This window comes from Amblyraja radiata, chromosome 2, assembly GCF_010909765.2.
Source record: "Amblyraja radiata isolate CabotCenter1 chromosome 2, sAmbRad1.1.pri, whole genome shotgun sequence".
Taxonomy (NCBI): domain Eukaryota; kingdom Metazoa; phylum Chordata; class Chondrichthyes; order Rajiformes; family Rajidae; genus Amblyraja; species Amblyraja radiata.
This window is the reverse complement of record NC_045957.1, coordinates 65,494,718-65,510,762: the sequence shown is the minus strand read 5'-3', so window position 1 is coordinate 65,510,762 and position 16,045 is coordinate 65,494,718. Positions and strand designations below refer to the sequence as shown.

Genomic DNA, 16,045 nt, shown 5'->3' with positions numbered 1-16,045 from the left:
ATTGAATGGCGGTGCAGGCTCGAAGGGCCGAATGGCCTACTCCTGCACCTATTTTCTATGTTTCTAACACCCTGCTCTTTGTTCAATGTCCACAATGTGGTTGTGCTGGCTGGGTTCTGAAACCGTTAATTAAGCAGGCAGTTTGACATGGGTGTGGAAGTTGTGTTGAAATCAATTGGCACATCATGCTCCTCGTTGGGCTGTGAAGTTTGATCTCTGCAGCTTCATGCTTGCAGTATCAGTATTGTAGCAACGATCAATGCTAAACAATTGTACCAGTATTTGATCAACAATGCAGAAACTGCAAAATTAGGCAGATTCTTATTAAACATGGGTACAGATGGATGCAGGGGGTAAACAGAGAGGTGGAGGTAGAGTTGGGGTTACAGGGAGTTCAGTCATGAATGTGGATGACGGGCTGTGGACTATATCTACCCATAATTTGTTGGTCATAAAATGTAAATTAGTGTACATGGAATAGGGCAATAACTGATAACATTCCAAAAACTGGAGAATAAATTCAAATAACATGCAAAATACAAAGCTATTAAACATGGAAATGTATTTCTATGGGAGCTTAAATTAATGTGCTTACAGTGCCCTCCATAATGTTTGGGACAAAGACCCATCATTTATTTATTTGCCTTTGTACTCCAGAATTTGAGATTTGTAATAGAAAAAAATCACATCTGGTAAAAGTGCACATTGTCAGATTTTATTAAAGGGCATTTTTATACATTTTTGTTTCACCATGTAGAAATTACAGCAACTGTAGGCAGGATCGAACTCGTGTTTATACATAGACCCCCATTTCAGGGCATCATGTTTGGGACAAATGGCTTCACTGGTGTTTGTAATTGCTCAGGTGTGTTTAATTGCCTCCTTAATGCAGGTATAAGAGAGCTCTCAGCACCTAGTCTTTCCTCCAGTCTTTCCATCACATTTGGAAACTTTTATTGATGTTTATCAACATGAGGACCAAAGTTGTGCCAATGAAAGTCAAAGAAGCCATTATGGGACTGAGAAACAAGAATAAAACTGTTAGAGACATCAGCCAAACCTTAGGCTTACCAAAATCAACTGTTTGGAACATCATGAAGAAGAAAGAGAGCACTGGTGAGCTTACTAATCGCAAAGTGATTGACAGGCCGAGGAAGACCTCCACAGCTGATGACAGAAGAATTCTCTCTATAATAAAGAAAAAACCCAAACACATGTCCGACAGATCAGAAATACTCTTCAGGAGTCAGGTGAGGATTTGTAAATGACCACTGTCCGCAGAAGACTTCATGAACAGAAATAGAGGCTACACTGCAAGATGCAAATCACTGGTTAGGTGCAAAAATAGGATGGCCAGGTTACAGTTTGCCAAGAAGTACTTAAAAGAGCAACCACAATTCTGTAAAAAGGTCTTGTGGACAGATGAGACGAAGATTAACTTATCAGAGTGATGGCAAGAGCAAAGTAAGGAGGAGAGAAGGAACTGCCCAAGATCCAATGCATACCAGCTCATCTGTGAAACACGGTGGTGGGGGTGTTATGGGCTGGGCATGTGTGGCTGCTGAAGGTACTGGCTCACTTATCTTCATTGATGATACAACTGCTGATGGTAGTAGCATAATTAATTTAGAAGTGTATAGACACATCCTATCTGCTCAAGTTCAAACAAATGCCTCAAAACTCATTGGCCGGCAGTTCATTCTCTAGTAAGACAATGATCCCAAACATACTGCTAAAGCAACAAAGGAGTTTGCCACAGATAAAAAATGGTCAATTCTTGAGTGACCAAGCCAATCACCTGATCTGAACCCTATTGAGCATGCCTTTTACATGCTGAAGAGAAAACTGAAGGGGACTAGCCCCCAAAACAAGCATAAGCTAGCGATGGCTACAATAGAGGCCTGGCAAAGCATCACCAGAGCAACTGGTGATGTCTATGAATCGTAGACTTCAAGCAGTCATTGCATGCAATGGATAAGCAATAAAATACTAAACATGACTACTTTCAGTTACATTACATTGCTGTGTCCCAAACATTATGGTGCCCAGAAATGGGAGGGCTATGTATAAACACTGCTGTAATTTCTTCATGGTGAAAATGTATAAAAATGGCCTTTATAAAAATCTGACTTTAATGTGCACTTTAACCACATGTGTGGTTTTTTTTCTATTACAAATCTCAAATTGTGGAGTACAGAGGCAAATAAATAAATGATGGGTCTTTGTCCGAAATATTTAGGAGGGCACTGTAGTAGCAGCGATTTCTCTGAAGGAAAATGAACAAGGGCGGCACGGTGGCGCAGCGGTAGAGTTGCTGCCTTGCAGCACCAGAGACCTGAGTTCGATCCTGCCTACAGTTGCTGTCTGTATAGAGTTTATACGTTCTCCCCGTGACCGCGTGGGTTTTTTTCCGAGATCTTCGGTTTCCTCCCACACTCCAAAGACGTACAGGTTTGTAGGTTAATTGGCTTGGCATAAATGTAAATTGTCCCTAGTGTGTGTAGAATAGTGCAGGGATCGCTGGTCAGCACGGACTCGGTGGGCTGAAGGATCTGTTTTTGCGCTGTATTTTAAGTGTCAAATTAGTTTATTGTCATATACACCTTTGTGGAACTTAAGCCTTAGATCTGGACTTTAGTCCCCATGTTCTTCTCAGGTTTCTGGTTACGATAGACCACATCGAAACACAATTGTAAACGCATTTTTTTGATGAAACCAGTGATGACTGAGATATGCTCTTACAGGCTGGATGAAGTGGTCTTGAACATGTTCCAATCCACTAACTCAAGACAGTCATGTAGACCCTTGACATCCACAAATCACTGTTGTATTGCACTTCATTGGTACCTTGTGCTTCAATCCTGGGCTGTAAAGCAGCAGGAGTAGCTCCTGCAGATGATCAAGCTGGCTGACATAAGGGCATGGGATGGACCTAGATGGTGATGTAGAAGTGGTGCAGGAGACCTGCTGTTAGTATTTGCAGAATACATTCTTGAAGGTCGCTTGGTTGAAGTCGTCGGTAATGATGAATAGTGTGTCAGGGTTTGCTGTTTCAAGAGAGTTGACTTGTCCAGTGGCATCTTGGCATTGGCTTGGGATGATAGGTTGACAGTCCACAAAATGTTTGAGTTAAATTCCCTCAATTGATTAAAGGGAAGGTGTTTTTTTTATATCGGGTATTCCAGGTTAAAGGAGTAGAATTGAGCTGAGTCCGTCACATCAGTGCCCCACGAAGTACTGATCAAAAAGCCTGAGATTTTCCATTCAGTCCATACGATAAATGGAGACATCCTCAGGTTGTATAGCAGGGTCAGGTAAGTCAGGGCTAATCCACATTTCATTGAAATAAAAGAACACAGCAGTCACTGCACATTGTGGGGGTAATGCTGGAATGATTATGCTTGGGTGATAGAGAATAGGTGTGAGAACAGTGAGTTCAAGCCAAAGTAATCATCTGGTACCAAGTTGTTGCCTGAAATAGGTTGAGGTTGGACATTTCTTGTGGAGTAGTGGAGGCTGAGGGGCATCCAGATAGTCTAGAATTATAGGAGGCATGGAGAAGGTAGACAAAACACACAATAGACTCAGTAGTGTCAGCACAACCCCTTTTCTGTCCACATCACACAATTGCTACTCTTGGACCTCCTGGGCTGCTATTTCTTCCCTTGCTTGAGTGACCTCACCAGTCTCAGACCCCCAATGTCCAGTAGTGGAAGGACCCTAGACTGGTCCTCTCCAAAATGAGCAGACTTTTTTACTTTTGTCCTGCTCCTGTATTTCAGAATGTTACGGAGATCAGGGAGGTGAATCAGAAACCCATTAAAATTATGCTGAACAATATTTGTAATGTTCGAAAATTATATGCCAATAACATTGAGAAGAAATATGAACTGAAAATCCTCAGCAGGTCAGCTGAAGCTTTTGGAATGAGAAACAACATGATCTTTTCCCCAGAGAAAAAAAAATGTATAGGTGACGGGTTTTACATAAGTAGACAGGAAAGCAGGCATCAATGGGATGAATGAAATGGGAGGCATTTAGGCAATAATTGTGACAATAAACCTGACGACGAAAGGGAAAACAATGACATACTTTTTTGACAAGATCCAATTAACCATACCTAGTTACTGTGGAAGAAATGGAGGGAGAAGATGTAAACAGTTAGACTCACAGTTGAATCAATAAAACAATAATGAAAGATCAAGTGTTATTCACTAATCTTCACTTGAATTTCATTGTGAAGGTGCAAGGGATAAAAAGAGTGTGTAGCGTGCAAGCAGACATGCTTGCAGACTGAATGGATCCACTCACAAAACAATCACTCAATATGCTTTTATTTCCCCAATGTAGAGGAGCACAGTGATGAACTAATACAGTTGAGTGTAGGAAGGAACTGCAGATGCTGGTTTATACCGAAGATAGAAACAAAATGTTGGAGTAACTCAGTGGGTCAGGCAGCATTTCTGGAGAAAAGGAATAGATGTTTCAGGTCGGAACTCTTCTTCAGACAGGCTCTTAATACGGAATGTTATCAGGTTTCTCTTGCAAAGATGCTGGAGTCCTGACAGTGGAAAGAAAGGAAGTGAAAGGACAGGTATTGCATCTGAGCAGGAGAGCAGGACTTGGAATAATGGATTAGTCCAGGATATTGTGCTAAGTAGGATCTTATGCTATGCTTGGAGAGAAAAAAACTAGTTGCTGGACACTGGAGCAACAAATGGTCTGCTGGAGGAACTTTGTAGGATTAAGAGTGGAGAGGGAAGATGTCCAGTATCAAGAGGAGAGGGGGTGCGGTAAGACAGAAATGAGAGGTGATTGTGGACTGGGAGGGGTGAATTATATCACCTACCAGCAACTGTCTCTACCTTCACCCTCTTCTCACCCCATCTGCCCTTTTTTTCTCCCTCTCTTCTGACTGGCTTTATTCATTATCTCCCAGGCACTACTCCAAATGTGATCCATCCCCTCCCCTATCTAGCTCCATATGCCTGATATATTTCACCTCTCACTGGTCCACAAATCACCTCTCGCTTGTCTTGCCACTCCCTCTCTTTATACTATCTTCCCTCTACACTCTTGGTCCTGGTGCAACGTTTTGTCCAAGAGCGTTGATCATTCTTTTCCATCCACAGATGTTGCTCAACCCTCTGAGTTCCTCTACTGGATTATTTGTTGCTGGAAGATGTGCTTGGTAGAGGCATTGTGTTAGACATGGCATAAATGGTGTGGGATACTGGTGTGGAAGAAGCTGAGGATTCTATTGAGAAGAGTTTGTCTTTAGACATGCAGATTGTCGGTCAATAGGAAGACCGATAAAAACTAGTTAACATGTTAAAGAGAAGAACTGGAGATTGTAATTATGTTAATTGTCCGCCCTTTGTGATCAATCCCTGTCGCATCCCTTAGAACAAAGAGAATGAAAACATTGTCGCATGGGGATCATCCGATAAAATATTAGAAATCTGATCTTAAAAAAAAAATTAAGTTGTGATGTTCGGTAAGTTTTTTGTTGTTGTTTTTTTTTGTCCTTTGAAGTGTGGAACACGTACGTATTCCAAGGGCACCAAACAGCAGGTCACTGTGTGGTGTTCAAAATTGCCCTGAAGCAGAAAAGCTAAATTCTGCAAAACTTTTCTCCTGGTTTAAAGAGCACACAAACTCTTAGATCTTTGGATCTTAGGCACTGCATCTTGTCCAAGGATAACAAGCACAGCAGCGGCAAAGTCAATCCATTTGTAAACTCTCGGGACCAAAATTGGTTTTGATCATAGTTTACAGACAGCAGAAAGTAGACCTCAACAGCAGTTATCAAAGTTATAGCAGCTTACCTGCCTGCTCCATGGCACTGCGCTGTTAGTTTGCTTTGGATATGTCAACTTGGAGAACAGAAATAGGAAGTTTACCTAACCAATAAATGTTTTTTGAATGATTGTTTATATGGGGTGGGGGTGGGGGTGGGGGTGGGGGGAGAGAAGCTCCTGCACAGGTTGTTTCATGCTTTGCTTGTGGAGAGTAGTTGACGACGTTCAAAGAGCAATAACAATGAGAAACCACATTACTTTCATGTAACAGAAGAATTTGTTTGATAGGAAATCATGAATGCTGGCAGAAGTAAAGACAAAAATGATAGAAATACTTAGCAGGATTGGATTTGACAAGATCAGGCAGCCTCTGCGGGAAGAGAAACAGTTAAATGTTTCATCAGAGGGTGGCATGTTGGTGCAGTGGTAGATTTGCTGCCTTACAACGCCAGAGACCCGGGTTCGATCCTGACTATGGGTGCTGTCTGTACGGAGTTTGCACGTTCTCCCCGTGACCATGTGGGTTTTCTCCAGCTGCTCCGGTTTCCTCCCACACTTCAAAAACACACAGGTTTGCAGTTTAATTGGCTGGTAAAAACTGTAAATTATCCCTTTTGTGTAGGGTAATGCTGGTGTATGGGTTGGTCCCCAGTTGGCTCGGACTCTGTGAACCGAAAGGCCTGTTTTCGTGCTGTATCTCTAAACTAAACTGGAAAGTACATTAGTAGAAAGGGGGTTGAAGTCTTGTAAGCAGAGTTCATGGTTCTTGGGGAAAAAATAAAATAAAAAGCAGGTTCTCGCTGGATCTCAAAGGATCTCATTATAATAATGCTGATGAGTATGCGAATAAGAAGATGAAATGGATAAAAGTGGGGTTGATTAAATGATGTAAGAAGATCGGCTTTAGATTCCAGAGGTATCAGGATCATTTCTTGGGGAGATGGGAGAACTGCAAGTCAGATGTGTTGCACCTCAACAAGAAAAGGTTTCTTCAGGGTGTTCCAGTTTTCTCCCACATCTCAAAGATGAGCTGGTTGGTAGGTAAATTGGCTACAGCAGATTGCCCTGGGTGTGGGTGTGTGGTAGAACAATTGGGCAGGTCTTAATGAACATGGAAGAAAGTAAGTTACAGGGAAATAAGTGAGGGAATAGGATTGATGGATTGCTTCGAGAATCAGCATTGACTCAAAAGGTTGAATAGGCTGTCTTTGTTAACTCAAGTATGTTGAGAGGAGACATGAGGTATAAACTTGGGAGAATGTTGTTCTCATCCAACTGCAGCATTTCACAATATGTGCAGAGTATCATCAAACTGAGAATCATAGAAATCCACAGCACCAAATGGGCCATTTGGTCCTTTGTGTCCATGCCACCCTAGAAAGAGTTATTGTGACTCAAGGGGCTGACCCACTTGGACGACCTAGTTGGCGAGTTTAGGAGAGTTTGAAAAAATGTCATGTTGAAGACCTCCTTCGACTATTTAGAAGACCTCCTTCGATTATGTTGAAGACTAGCTTCGTCTAGCTATGACTAGCTACGACTAACTTCGGGAAAATTGGACACCAAATAGTGGAGAGTGAAGACTCACCTTCGACCTCCCTTCGACTATGATGAAGACTATCTACGACTACCTTTGATTACCTTCGACTGCCCTCGATTACCTACGACTAACATGCCGACCTACTATGACTAAACCTACGAGTAAAAATAGTATCGATTTTTTTTCCATGGCGACGTTTTTATGCTCGAGGGAATTTTTCAGCATGTTGAAAAATACGCCGTAACCTAGCTGAGGCCTCGAGTACACGGGGACTACTCTCGAGCATGAAGGAGAATTACAAAGACCTCCTAGGACCTCGTGTCGACCATGCTGCGAGTATGAGTTGAGGGCAAACTCGCCAGAACTCGTGGATTAGGTCGCCCAAGTGGGACAGCCCCTTAACTCCTTTCACAGCTCACACTGTGAAATGAGTAATGCTCCTGTTCCACTTAAGCGATTTGTTTAGGCGACTAGGCTGTTGCCACATGGTCGCCTGTATGGTCTCCTCAGTCTCCTGTATGGTCTCCTCAGTCGCCTGTATGATCTCCTCAAATATCTTTTTTTCCAGCACTCACCAATACATTTTTTTGCATCCTTCCATATAGGAGGGTAATTATTTTAAAGGCATTCAATTTGTAGCAATTCTCCCTCAGAATTCCAAATTTACTCTGCTGGCTCAGAGTAAAAACATAGTCACACTTTATTAGCCAAGTATGTTTTGCAACATTGGAGGAATTTGATTTGCCTTTAATGATGTATAACCAAAATGATAACGATTTTGCATCAGTAACATTCTCTCCAATGAGTGAATGGTTTAAACAGCATCATTTTTCTGGCGTATTCACATTTGAGAGTTCTGATCAACAGAAATTGTTGTTGGGAACCCAGACATATGACACAAATGATAAATGACTCAAAAGAGACATGCACAGTGCATGTGTACATCTTCAATATGTGATCCCAGCAGGTAGATTCCTGGTGGGGAATTCAAGTTGGAGACTGAACAGTTTAGTGCTGTGATCCACATATGTTGTTTACTTCAATATTAGTACTCGTGTATCATCATGGACCTGCTACATCACGCGCCCTCTTGCGTATTTGTTTAATTACCCTGTAAAATGGAGTGAAAAATATTATAGAATTATGCAATCAAGTTGACTGATTTAATCTCCACTGGCATTATTCTTGAGGACTGGAAAATACCTGCCCTCTTTTTTGTGTTTCTAACATTTGTTTTTCAATTTATTGGACATTTCTTTGAGGACTGTCTATATATATATATAAAACAAATATTTAGAGGAGCAGCTACTTAGTCACTGGTTTAAAAAAAAAAAAGAGGTAAGACAAACTTGAATTGTTTTCTCTGGAGCATCAGAGGCTGAGGAGCAACCTGATAGAAGAATAAAATTGAGAGGCATAGATGGTCAGTTTAACTTTCTCTGGGTGGGAATATTATATTTATATTTAATTATCATTAGACTTAAGGAGGTGGGGGGGGGGGGGGGATTGCATTTATTTTATTACACAGGGAGAGATAGGTGCCTGGAACGCACTGCCAGGGAGGTGAGGAAGCAGATATAAATGGAAATATTTAAGGGGCATTTGGACAGTCACCTGAATGGACTGGGAATGGAGGGATGCAAATCATGTGTCTGCAGATGGGATTAGTTATGTCGGCATCAAGGTGAGCTGAATGGCAATTCTTGTGCTGTGCTGGGCAATGTTCTAATTAAAATAAATGGGATATTGGGAGTTTAAAAGAAAAACAAGTCACAAACATAATCATAAGCAGCAGACAGATACCTCTCCAAGCATTTAGATACATTTTACGGGAACATTGATGGAATCTATTTGGTTATCTTATTTATTCTGCGTGTCATTAATTAGTCATTCAACAATGTAAGACATGATTCAGAATAGTTTATTAAAGTAATGTGAACCATAGTGGACATCCTATACACCACCCTATGCTCTAGCATGCTAAGATTCAATGGAGATTGCAGGATTTGAAGAGGAATGAGGAAAACGCGAGTAGCAAATTGCGTGGAAACATTTAATGATATTTTAACTTCGTAACGTAGTTTGATCTGCCAAGTGTGTAGGAAGGAACTGCAGATGCTGGTTAAACTGAAGATAGCCTCAAAATGCTTTAACTCAGCGGGACACGCATAACCTCGAGAGAAGGAATGGGTGTCATTTCAGAGTGAGACACTTCTTCAGACTGACGTAAGGTGGAAGGGAAAGATACATAGATAAGGAAGTGTGAAAACAGAAAGGAAATGAAGTTCAAGGGAAATGTAGAATAGACCGTTGTTAGCTGGGAGAAGGTAACAACATGGCAAAGAGATTAAAATGTAGTCGGAGACAGTAAGATTGGTTGGAGAAGTGGGAAGGGGGAGGGATGGAGGGAGGGAGGGAAAGCAAGGGTTACTTGAAGTTAGAGAATTCAATGTTCATGCCGCTGGGTGTAAGCTGCCCTAGCGAAATATGAGGTGCTGTTCCTCCAATTTGTGCTGGGCCAACGGGATCCCACCACTAGCCGCATCTTCCCATTTCCACCGCTTTCTGCAGAGACACTTCCCTCCACAACTCCCTGGTCTTCTTCCCATCCAAGCCACCCCCTCCCCAGGTACTTCCCCCTGCAACCACAGGAGATGCAACACCTGTCCCTGTTCCTCCCCCCCCCCCCCACCCCTTGACTTTGTCCAAGGACCCCAACAGTCTTTTCAGGTGAGGCAGAGGTTCACTTGCACCTTCTCCGACCTCATCTACTGTCTCCGTTGTTCCAGGTGTGGACTTCTATATATCGGCGAGACCAAGTGCAGGCTCGGCGATCATTTCACTGAACACCTCTGCCCAGTCTGCCTAAACCTACCTGATCTTCCGGTTGCTAAACACTTTAACTCCCCCTCCCATTCCCACACTAACCTTTCTGTCGGGACTCTTCCATTGTAAGAGTGAGGCCCAGCGCAAATTGGAGGAACAGCACCCCATATTTCGATTGGGCAGCTTGCACCCCTGCGGTATGAACATTGATTTCTCTAACTTCTAGTAACCCTTGCTTTCCCTCTCTCTCCACCCCTACCCCTTCCCAGTTCTCTGACTGATATAATCTTCCAAATCTCTGCTGCCTGTCTCCAAACCTGTACCAATCAACAATGAACTTTATTCGTTTTCAATCATGTAATGCTTTGATTTTAAAATTGTTATCTTTATTGAAATCTTCCACAGTTTTGCCCCTCCTTATCTCTGTAACTATCTCCAGCTCCACAGACCTCTGGTAAAGCTGTGCTCCTTTAATTCTGGTCTCTTGGAAATCCCCAGATTTGTTTATTTGCTTATTGGCAGCTGTGTCGGCACCTCCAAAAAAGAATTCCTTCCCTAAATCTCTCCACCCTCATATTTATTTCTCCATAGTGGTTTTCCTCTAAGCTTATTTCCTCAACATTACTTGCTGCAATATTTTTATGTTGTTTTGCTGAACAATTTATTGTTTAATAAAGCTCCAGTGAAACTTTGGGACATATTGCTTCATTAAAGGTGTTATATTGCTGGTAGATTTTTACCAGATTTGTGGGTTTCTAGGTGCAGATAATGTAAGTTCAGCAGGGGATGAAGTGCACTCCTATTTTGATTAGGTTCAGATACCCTTCATAAGGGAATTATTATTGTGACTCTAGAATGGAACGAAGTGTGGATTACTTGTGAAATGTTTATTCTATTAACTAAATAATCCCACAGTTTTAGACCTCATACATCCACCACCAATTAGCCTATCCCTCACCATGCAAGATTCTCCATGTGTGGGCATCCTCTTTGCCAGTGGAACAACATGCTCAGATCATCTGTTAAACTTAAATAACACGTTTAGGAAAGAACTGTCGAATCAAAGGTAGACACTAAATGCTGGAGTAACCCGGTGGGCCAGGCAGCATCTCTGGAGAGAAGGAGTGGGGACATTTCAGATCGAGACCCTTCTTCAGACTGACATGTTGTTTGGTCGGGCCAATTCCTAATGATGGTGCATTTGCCCCTCTCACTGGATCCCAATGTTGATTGAATGGAGAAAGTGATTGGTCAACTTTTGTTTACAGGCTGACTTTCACGGTGGGAGTTCCCCGCATAGCATTGTGTGATCTTTGGTTGTTACCTGTTGGATGAACAAAGTGAAATAGCTGGTCTAATTTATCTTGTGTTTCCTTCGTAGGGTCGAATTTGCAGAAAAGTGGGGAAGACAAAGAAAGCCTTCACTCGCAAAGAAGCTGAAGCGACATTTAAAAGTCTGGTGAAGACGCACGAGAAGTATGGCTGGGTCACCCCCCCTGTATCCGACGGCTGAGCCACAGAGCTCGCAACGTTTTCCAACCCAAAAACACTTTCATCCTCTCAGTGCTGTTTACGATGCATTCTTTCTATTTCAGCTTCAATTAGACGTGGCAACACAAAGGAGACATTTACATTATTTATGAAAAGAAATGTTTACGGATAAAAGCCTGAAGGGATTTCTTTTTTGGGGGGAGGGGTTGCGGGTGGGGGGGGGTTAGGGGGGGAATGACATGCTTGTTGCTGGAATTGAGTTCACATGAATTTGGTTCTTATGCATCATGTTTGCATCATTTGCCTGTCCTGCGACACGGTAGTGTGCTTCTCACCATGTTAAAGATAAACAAATGACATCATGTATTGCATTCTTCACCGTTCTACTAATTTAAATTTAAATGGAGCTGTTAATATTTAATTCCCAGGTGGCAAGCATAGGTTGACATTTTGCTGTGCTGTTTCTCACAGGTCAATTGTCAATGCAACTTGAAGATTGTAATTTGTGTGGAGCTGTGCTCTTGTTGCTAAAAAAATTAAATTCTATGTCTTGTAGCTGGCTATTGATCACTGAAAGTGAACTGTTCTATCTTCAAATCCAGTGAGATGAAAGTAGAAGGTTTATCATGTTTCAGCATCATTGTTGATTGGCACTGCTGTACATTATTTATATTAAAAACAGTCTTTAGCTGGGGTGGTCACCTCTCATTCAAACTGACATCTCACAGGGTTAATGTGCCTATGTGGTAAATAATGTCACAGTATATAGTAGAATTGTACATCAAATGTGTGTGGGAGTAAGGAAAGCAACATGCTCATGATAGATTGTTGAGGAGTAGCTTTTAAGACAATGCAGAGATACAATTCAAATTCCTGCATTAATTAAATGTCTTAAATGATTCAGATGTTTCAATTCCTGCTGTATCTGCATGTTTAAGGAATAAGTGGTTGCTAGTTTGCTGAAAGAATGTCGCTGTCATTTGTTCTGTGTCAAGAGCTATTACATTTTGTCAAGTGGTAATGGCATTTGTGTTTTTCTGTTTAATTTATTTGTGGTTTGCCAAATGCATAGCCTTTTGAGCATGTGACGGGTATTCTGACTGAAGGGGAAAATCTTCAAGATACCAAGTTTGATAAGTGTCCGTGGGGGGGTCAATCACGCTTATGTACAGTTCTTTAGTGACCTAGTATTTGGAAAGGCATGTAAAAGGCAAAGAAAGAAAGAAGAATGGATGAAAATATCATAATGGACAGAAAATAAATGCTCTTTTTAATCTGCTCCAGTATGTTGATTCTCTTGTTGCATTTTTACTTTCATCCTGAACAGTACAGATGGTATGATTCATAATACAAAATTTTCATTTTTCACACAGACGTCGGGATATGAAATGTTCTTGGCCTTTTAAAAGGTTCGGCAAAGCTAGCAATTATCATAACTATGACTGTGACAGAGTTATAGCATTGGAACGGGCCTTTGGCCCAACTTGTCCAGGCCAACCAATATGCCCCATCTGCACTAGCCCTACCTATCTGCCCTTGGCCCATAACCTTCTCAACCTGTATTATTTGTGTACCTGTCCAAATGTCACTTAAATTCTACGATAGTACCTGCTTATTTTTCTGTCTAGCTGGTGACGTAACTGAATATCTTGCAGGCTACTCCAAAGAACGATTAAGAGACAGCGAAAATGCAATAGAAATTTAGTAACAAAGCAGAATGTACTCCCTAAAGGACAAACTGTTTCAGCACTGTTATTACAGATAACCGGTTTAATGTGTACAATTGTTGAAATGAATTCACGTTCACAAATTGCCATGTTATCAATCCAAACCTCTGGCATATTTGTCTGGTAAAGGAATCTGTTATTGCATCTATCAACATGGTACTATTTTAATTTCAAATAAATTAGCACAATGATATAAAACTACACATTTAGTTAGACTAATAACTGATGAGTCATTAGTCAGAAAGGTAAAATGACTGAACATTAATGTGGTTTATTTTCTCTCCACTGATGCTGCCTGACCTTTTGAGTATCCCCAGTATTTAGTTTTGTTTTTGGTATCACAATGTCAGACCAGGTTATTTTAACTCTTTGATTTCAGTTAAATGTTGCAGGATGTCTAAAAATAAAACGAATACAGGTGTCAACGTTTCATGAAATTATGACCTATTTCAATTTAAATTGGCAAATTTGGGGTTGGAATTAGATGAATCGGATTTGCTTAACTGATTGACAAATTAGAACACATTTTTCAATATCCTGTTACATTTTCTGAATCTTTGATCTTATCAAAGGAAGAAACTTGACCAAATTATTTTTAAAATATGCCCATTATTTTAAGATTGGAAATCCAGCAACTATTTTAGTCTCCTTTAAACCAAAAGATTCTCAAAGTTATCACATTTTGCATCGGAGGGCATCGACTGTCTTTGTTGTAGGGAAATGACCTCACCGATCCGGGCACCTGGAGGCCACCACAACAATATCCAGATAAATTGTGCCTCAGATAAATAGAGTGGCTACTCCATGTCCTTTGTACCACTCCCAGCTTTGATCAACATAAATCCTCATACGACTTCTGGTGATAGTTCTTATTTGGAAATACTGCATTGCTTTAAGGCACACAGATAACAACACACTCATGGAATTGTGTTATTATTTTTGCACCACTCAAATAAAGGTTGAAGAAATCATCTTTTATGGACAAGACCAAGTGCACTTCTTTTGACTGCAGTGTCATTTTATCACATTTGACACAATATCCAGACCACCATTCTCACATTCCACAATTCAATTCAATTCAATTCAACTTTAATGTAATTGCACAAATACTGAGTATGGGTACAACGAAATGCAGTTTTGCGTCAGTCCGTAGTAGTAGTGCATATAGAAATTAAAAAAAAAAAAAAAAAAAAAAAAAAAAGAAGAAACAGAATAATCAAAAATGCGGAATTAAACAATGGGGACGGAGGGACCGGAGAAATCTATCGGCGGGACTCCGAGTTCAGCAATGTGATGGTATAATTGTAGAAGCTGTTCCTCATCCTACTGGTACGAGACCTGAGGCTCCTGTACCGTCTCCCTGATGGGAGGAGGGCAAACAGTCCATGGTTGGGGTGGGAGGGGTCTTTAATGATCTTCCCAGCCCATCTCAGACACCGTTTTCGGTGGAGGGCATCCATGGCAGGGAGCGGGGCACCGATGATGTGCTGCGCGGTTTTCACCACCCGTTGTAGTGCCTTCCTGTCCGCAACAGTGCAGCTGCTGTACCATACCGTGAAGCAGGTGGTCAGGATGCTCTCGATGGTACAGCGGTAGAAGTTGGTCAGGATCTGGGGGGACAGGTGGGCTTTCTTGAGCCTCCTCAGGAAGTAAAGGCGCTGCTGTGCCTTTTTGATCAGCTTGGAGGTGTTGAGGGACCAGGACAAATCCTCCGAGATATGTACCCCGAGGAATTTGTAGCTGGAGATGCGCTCCACCTCAGTCCCGTTTATATGGATGGGGGTATGACTGCCTCCTCTGACCTTCCTGAAGTCGACAATAATTTCCTTCGTCTTCTTGGAGTTGAGGACGAGGTTATTGTTGGCACACCAGGTTGTCAGGTGCTGGACCTCCTCTCTGTAGGCTGACTCATCATTGTCACTGATCAGTCCTACCACCGTGGTGTCGTCAGCAAACTTAATGATGGCGTTGGATCCGTACTTAGGGATGCAGTCGTGGGTGAAGAGGGAATAGAGGAGAGGGCTGGGCACACAGCCCTGTGGCACGCCGGTGTTCAGTGTTATAGTGGAGGAGGTGAGGTTGTTGACCCTGACAGACTGTGGTCTGTTGGTGAGGAAATCCAGTGTCCAGTTGCAGAGGGAGGTGGAGATGCCAAATCCGCTGAGTTTGGTGATCAAGCTGGCGGGGATGACAGTGTTAAAGGCAGAGCTGAAATCAATGAACAGCAACCTGATGTAGGAGTTGTTGTTGTCCAGGTGGGTCAGGGCAGAGTGTAGGGCCGCCGATATGGCGTCCTCTGTAGACCTGTTGGCCCGGTAGGCAAACTGGTTCCAACAGTCACTTTAACATAATGAAACTTGTTCTCCTGAAAGAACAATAGGTGGCACAGCAGTAGAGTTGCTCCCTTGCAGGAAATGCAGTGTCAGAGACCCGGGTTCAATCCCAACTACGGGTGCTGCCTATACGGAGTTTGTACATTCTCCCGTGACCTGCGTGGGCTTTCTCTGAGATATTCGGTTTCCTCCCACACTCCAAAGACGTACAGGTTTGTAGGTTAATTGACTTGGTAAATGAAAAACTTGTCCCTAGTGGGTGTAGGATAGTGTTAAGGGCCTGTCCCACTTGGCTGTCATTCGCGCGCCATTTACGCGACCTGCTAA

General features: G+C 42.1%; 1 protein-coding gene across 1 annotated transcript in view; it reads left to right on the top strand.

Moving 5' to 3' along the window:
• ube2ql1 (ubiquitin conjugating enzyme E2 Q family like 1) overlaps positions 1 to 12,937 on the top strand; it is a 37,537-nt gene extending 24,600 nt beyond the window's left edge. The window contains exon 2 of the mRNA XM_033048130.1: positions 11,549 to 12,937. Coding sequence (XP_032904021.1) covers positions 11,549 to 11,680 — 132 coding nt within the window. The 3' untranslated portion in view covers positions 11,681 to 12,937. The remainder of the gene's footprint in view (positions 1 to 11,548) is intronic.
• Positions 12,938 to 16,045: the final 3,108 nt, after the last annotated feature.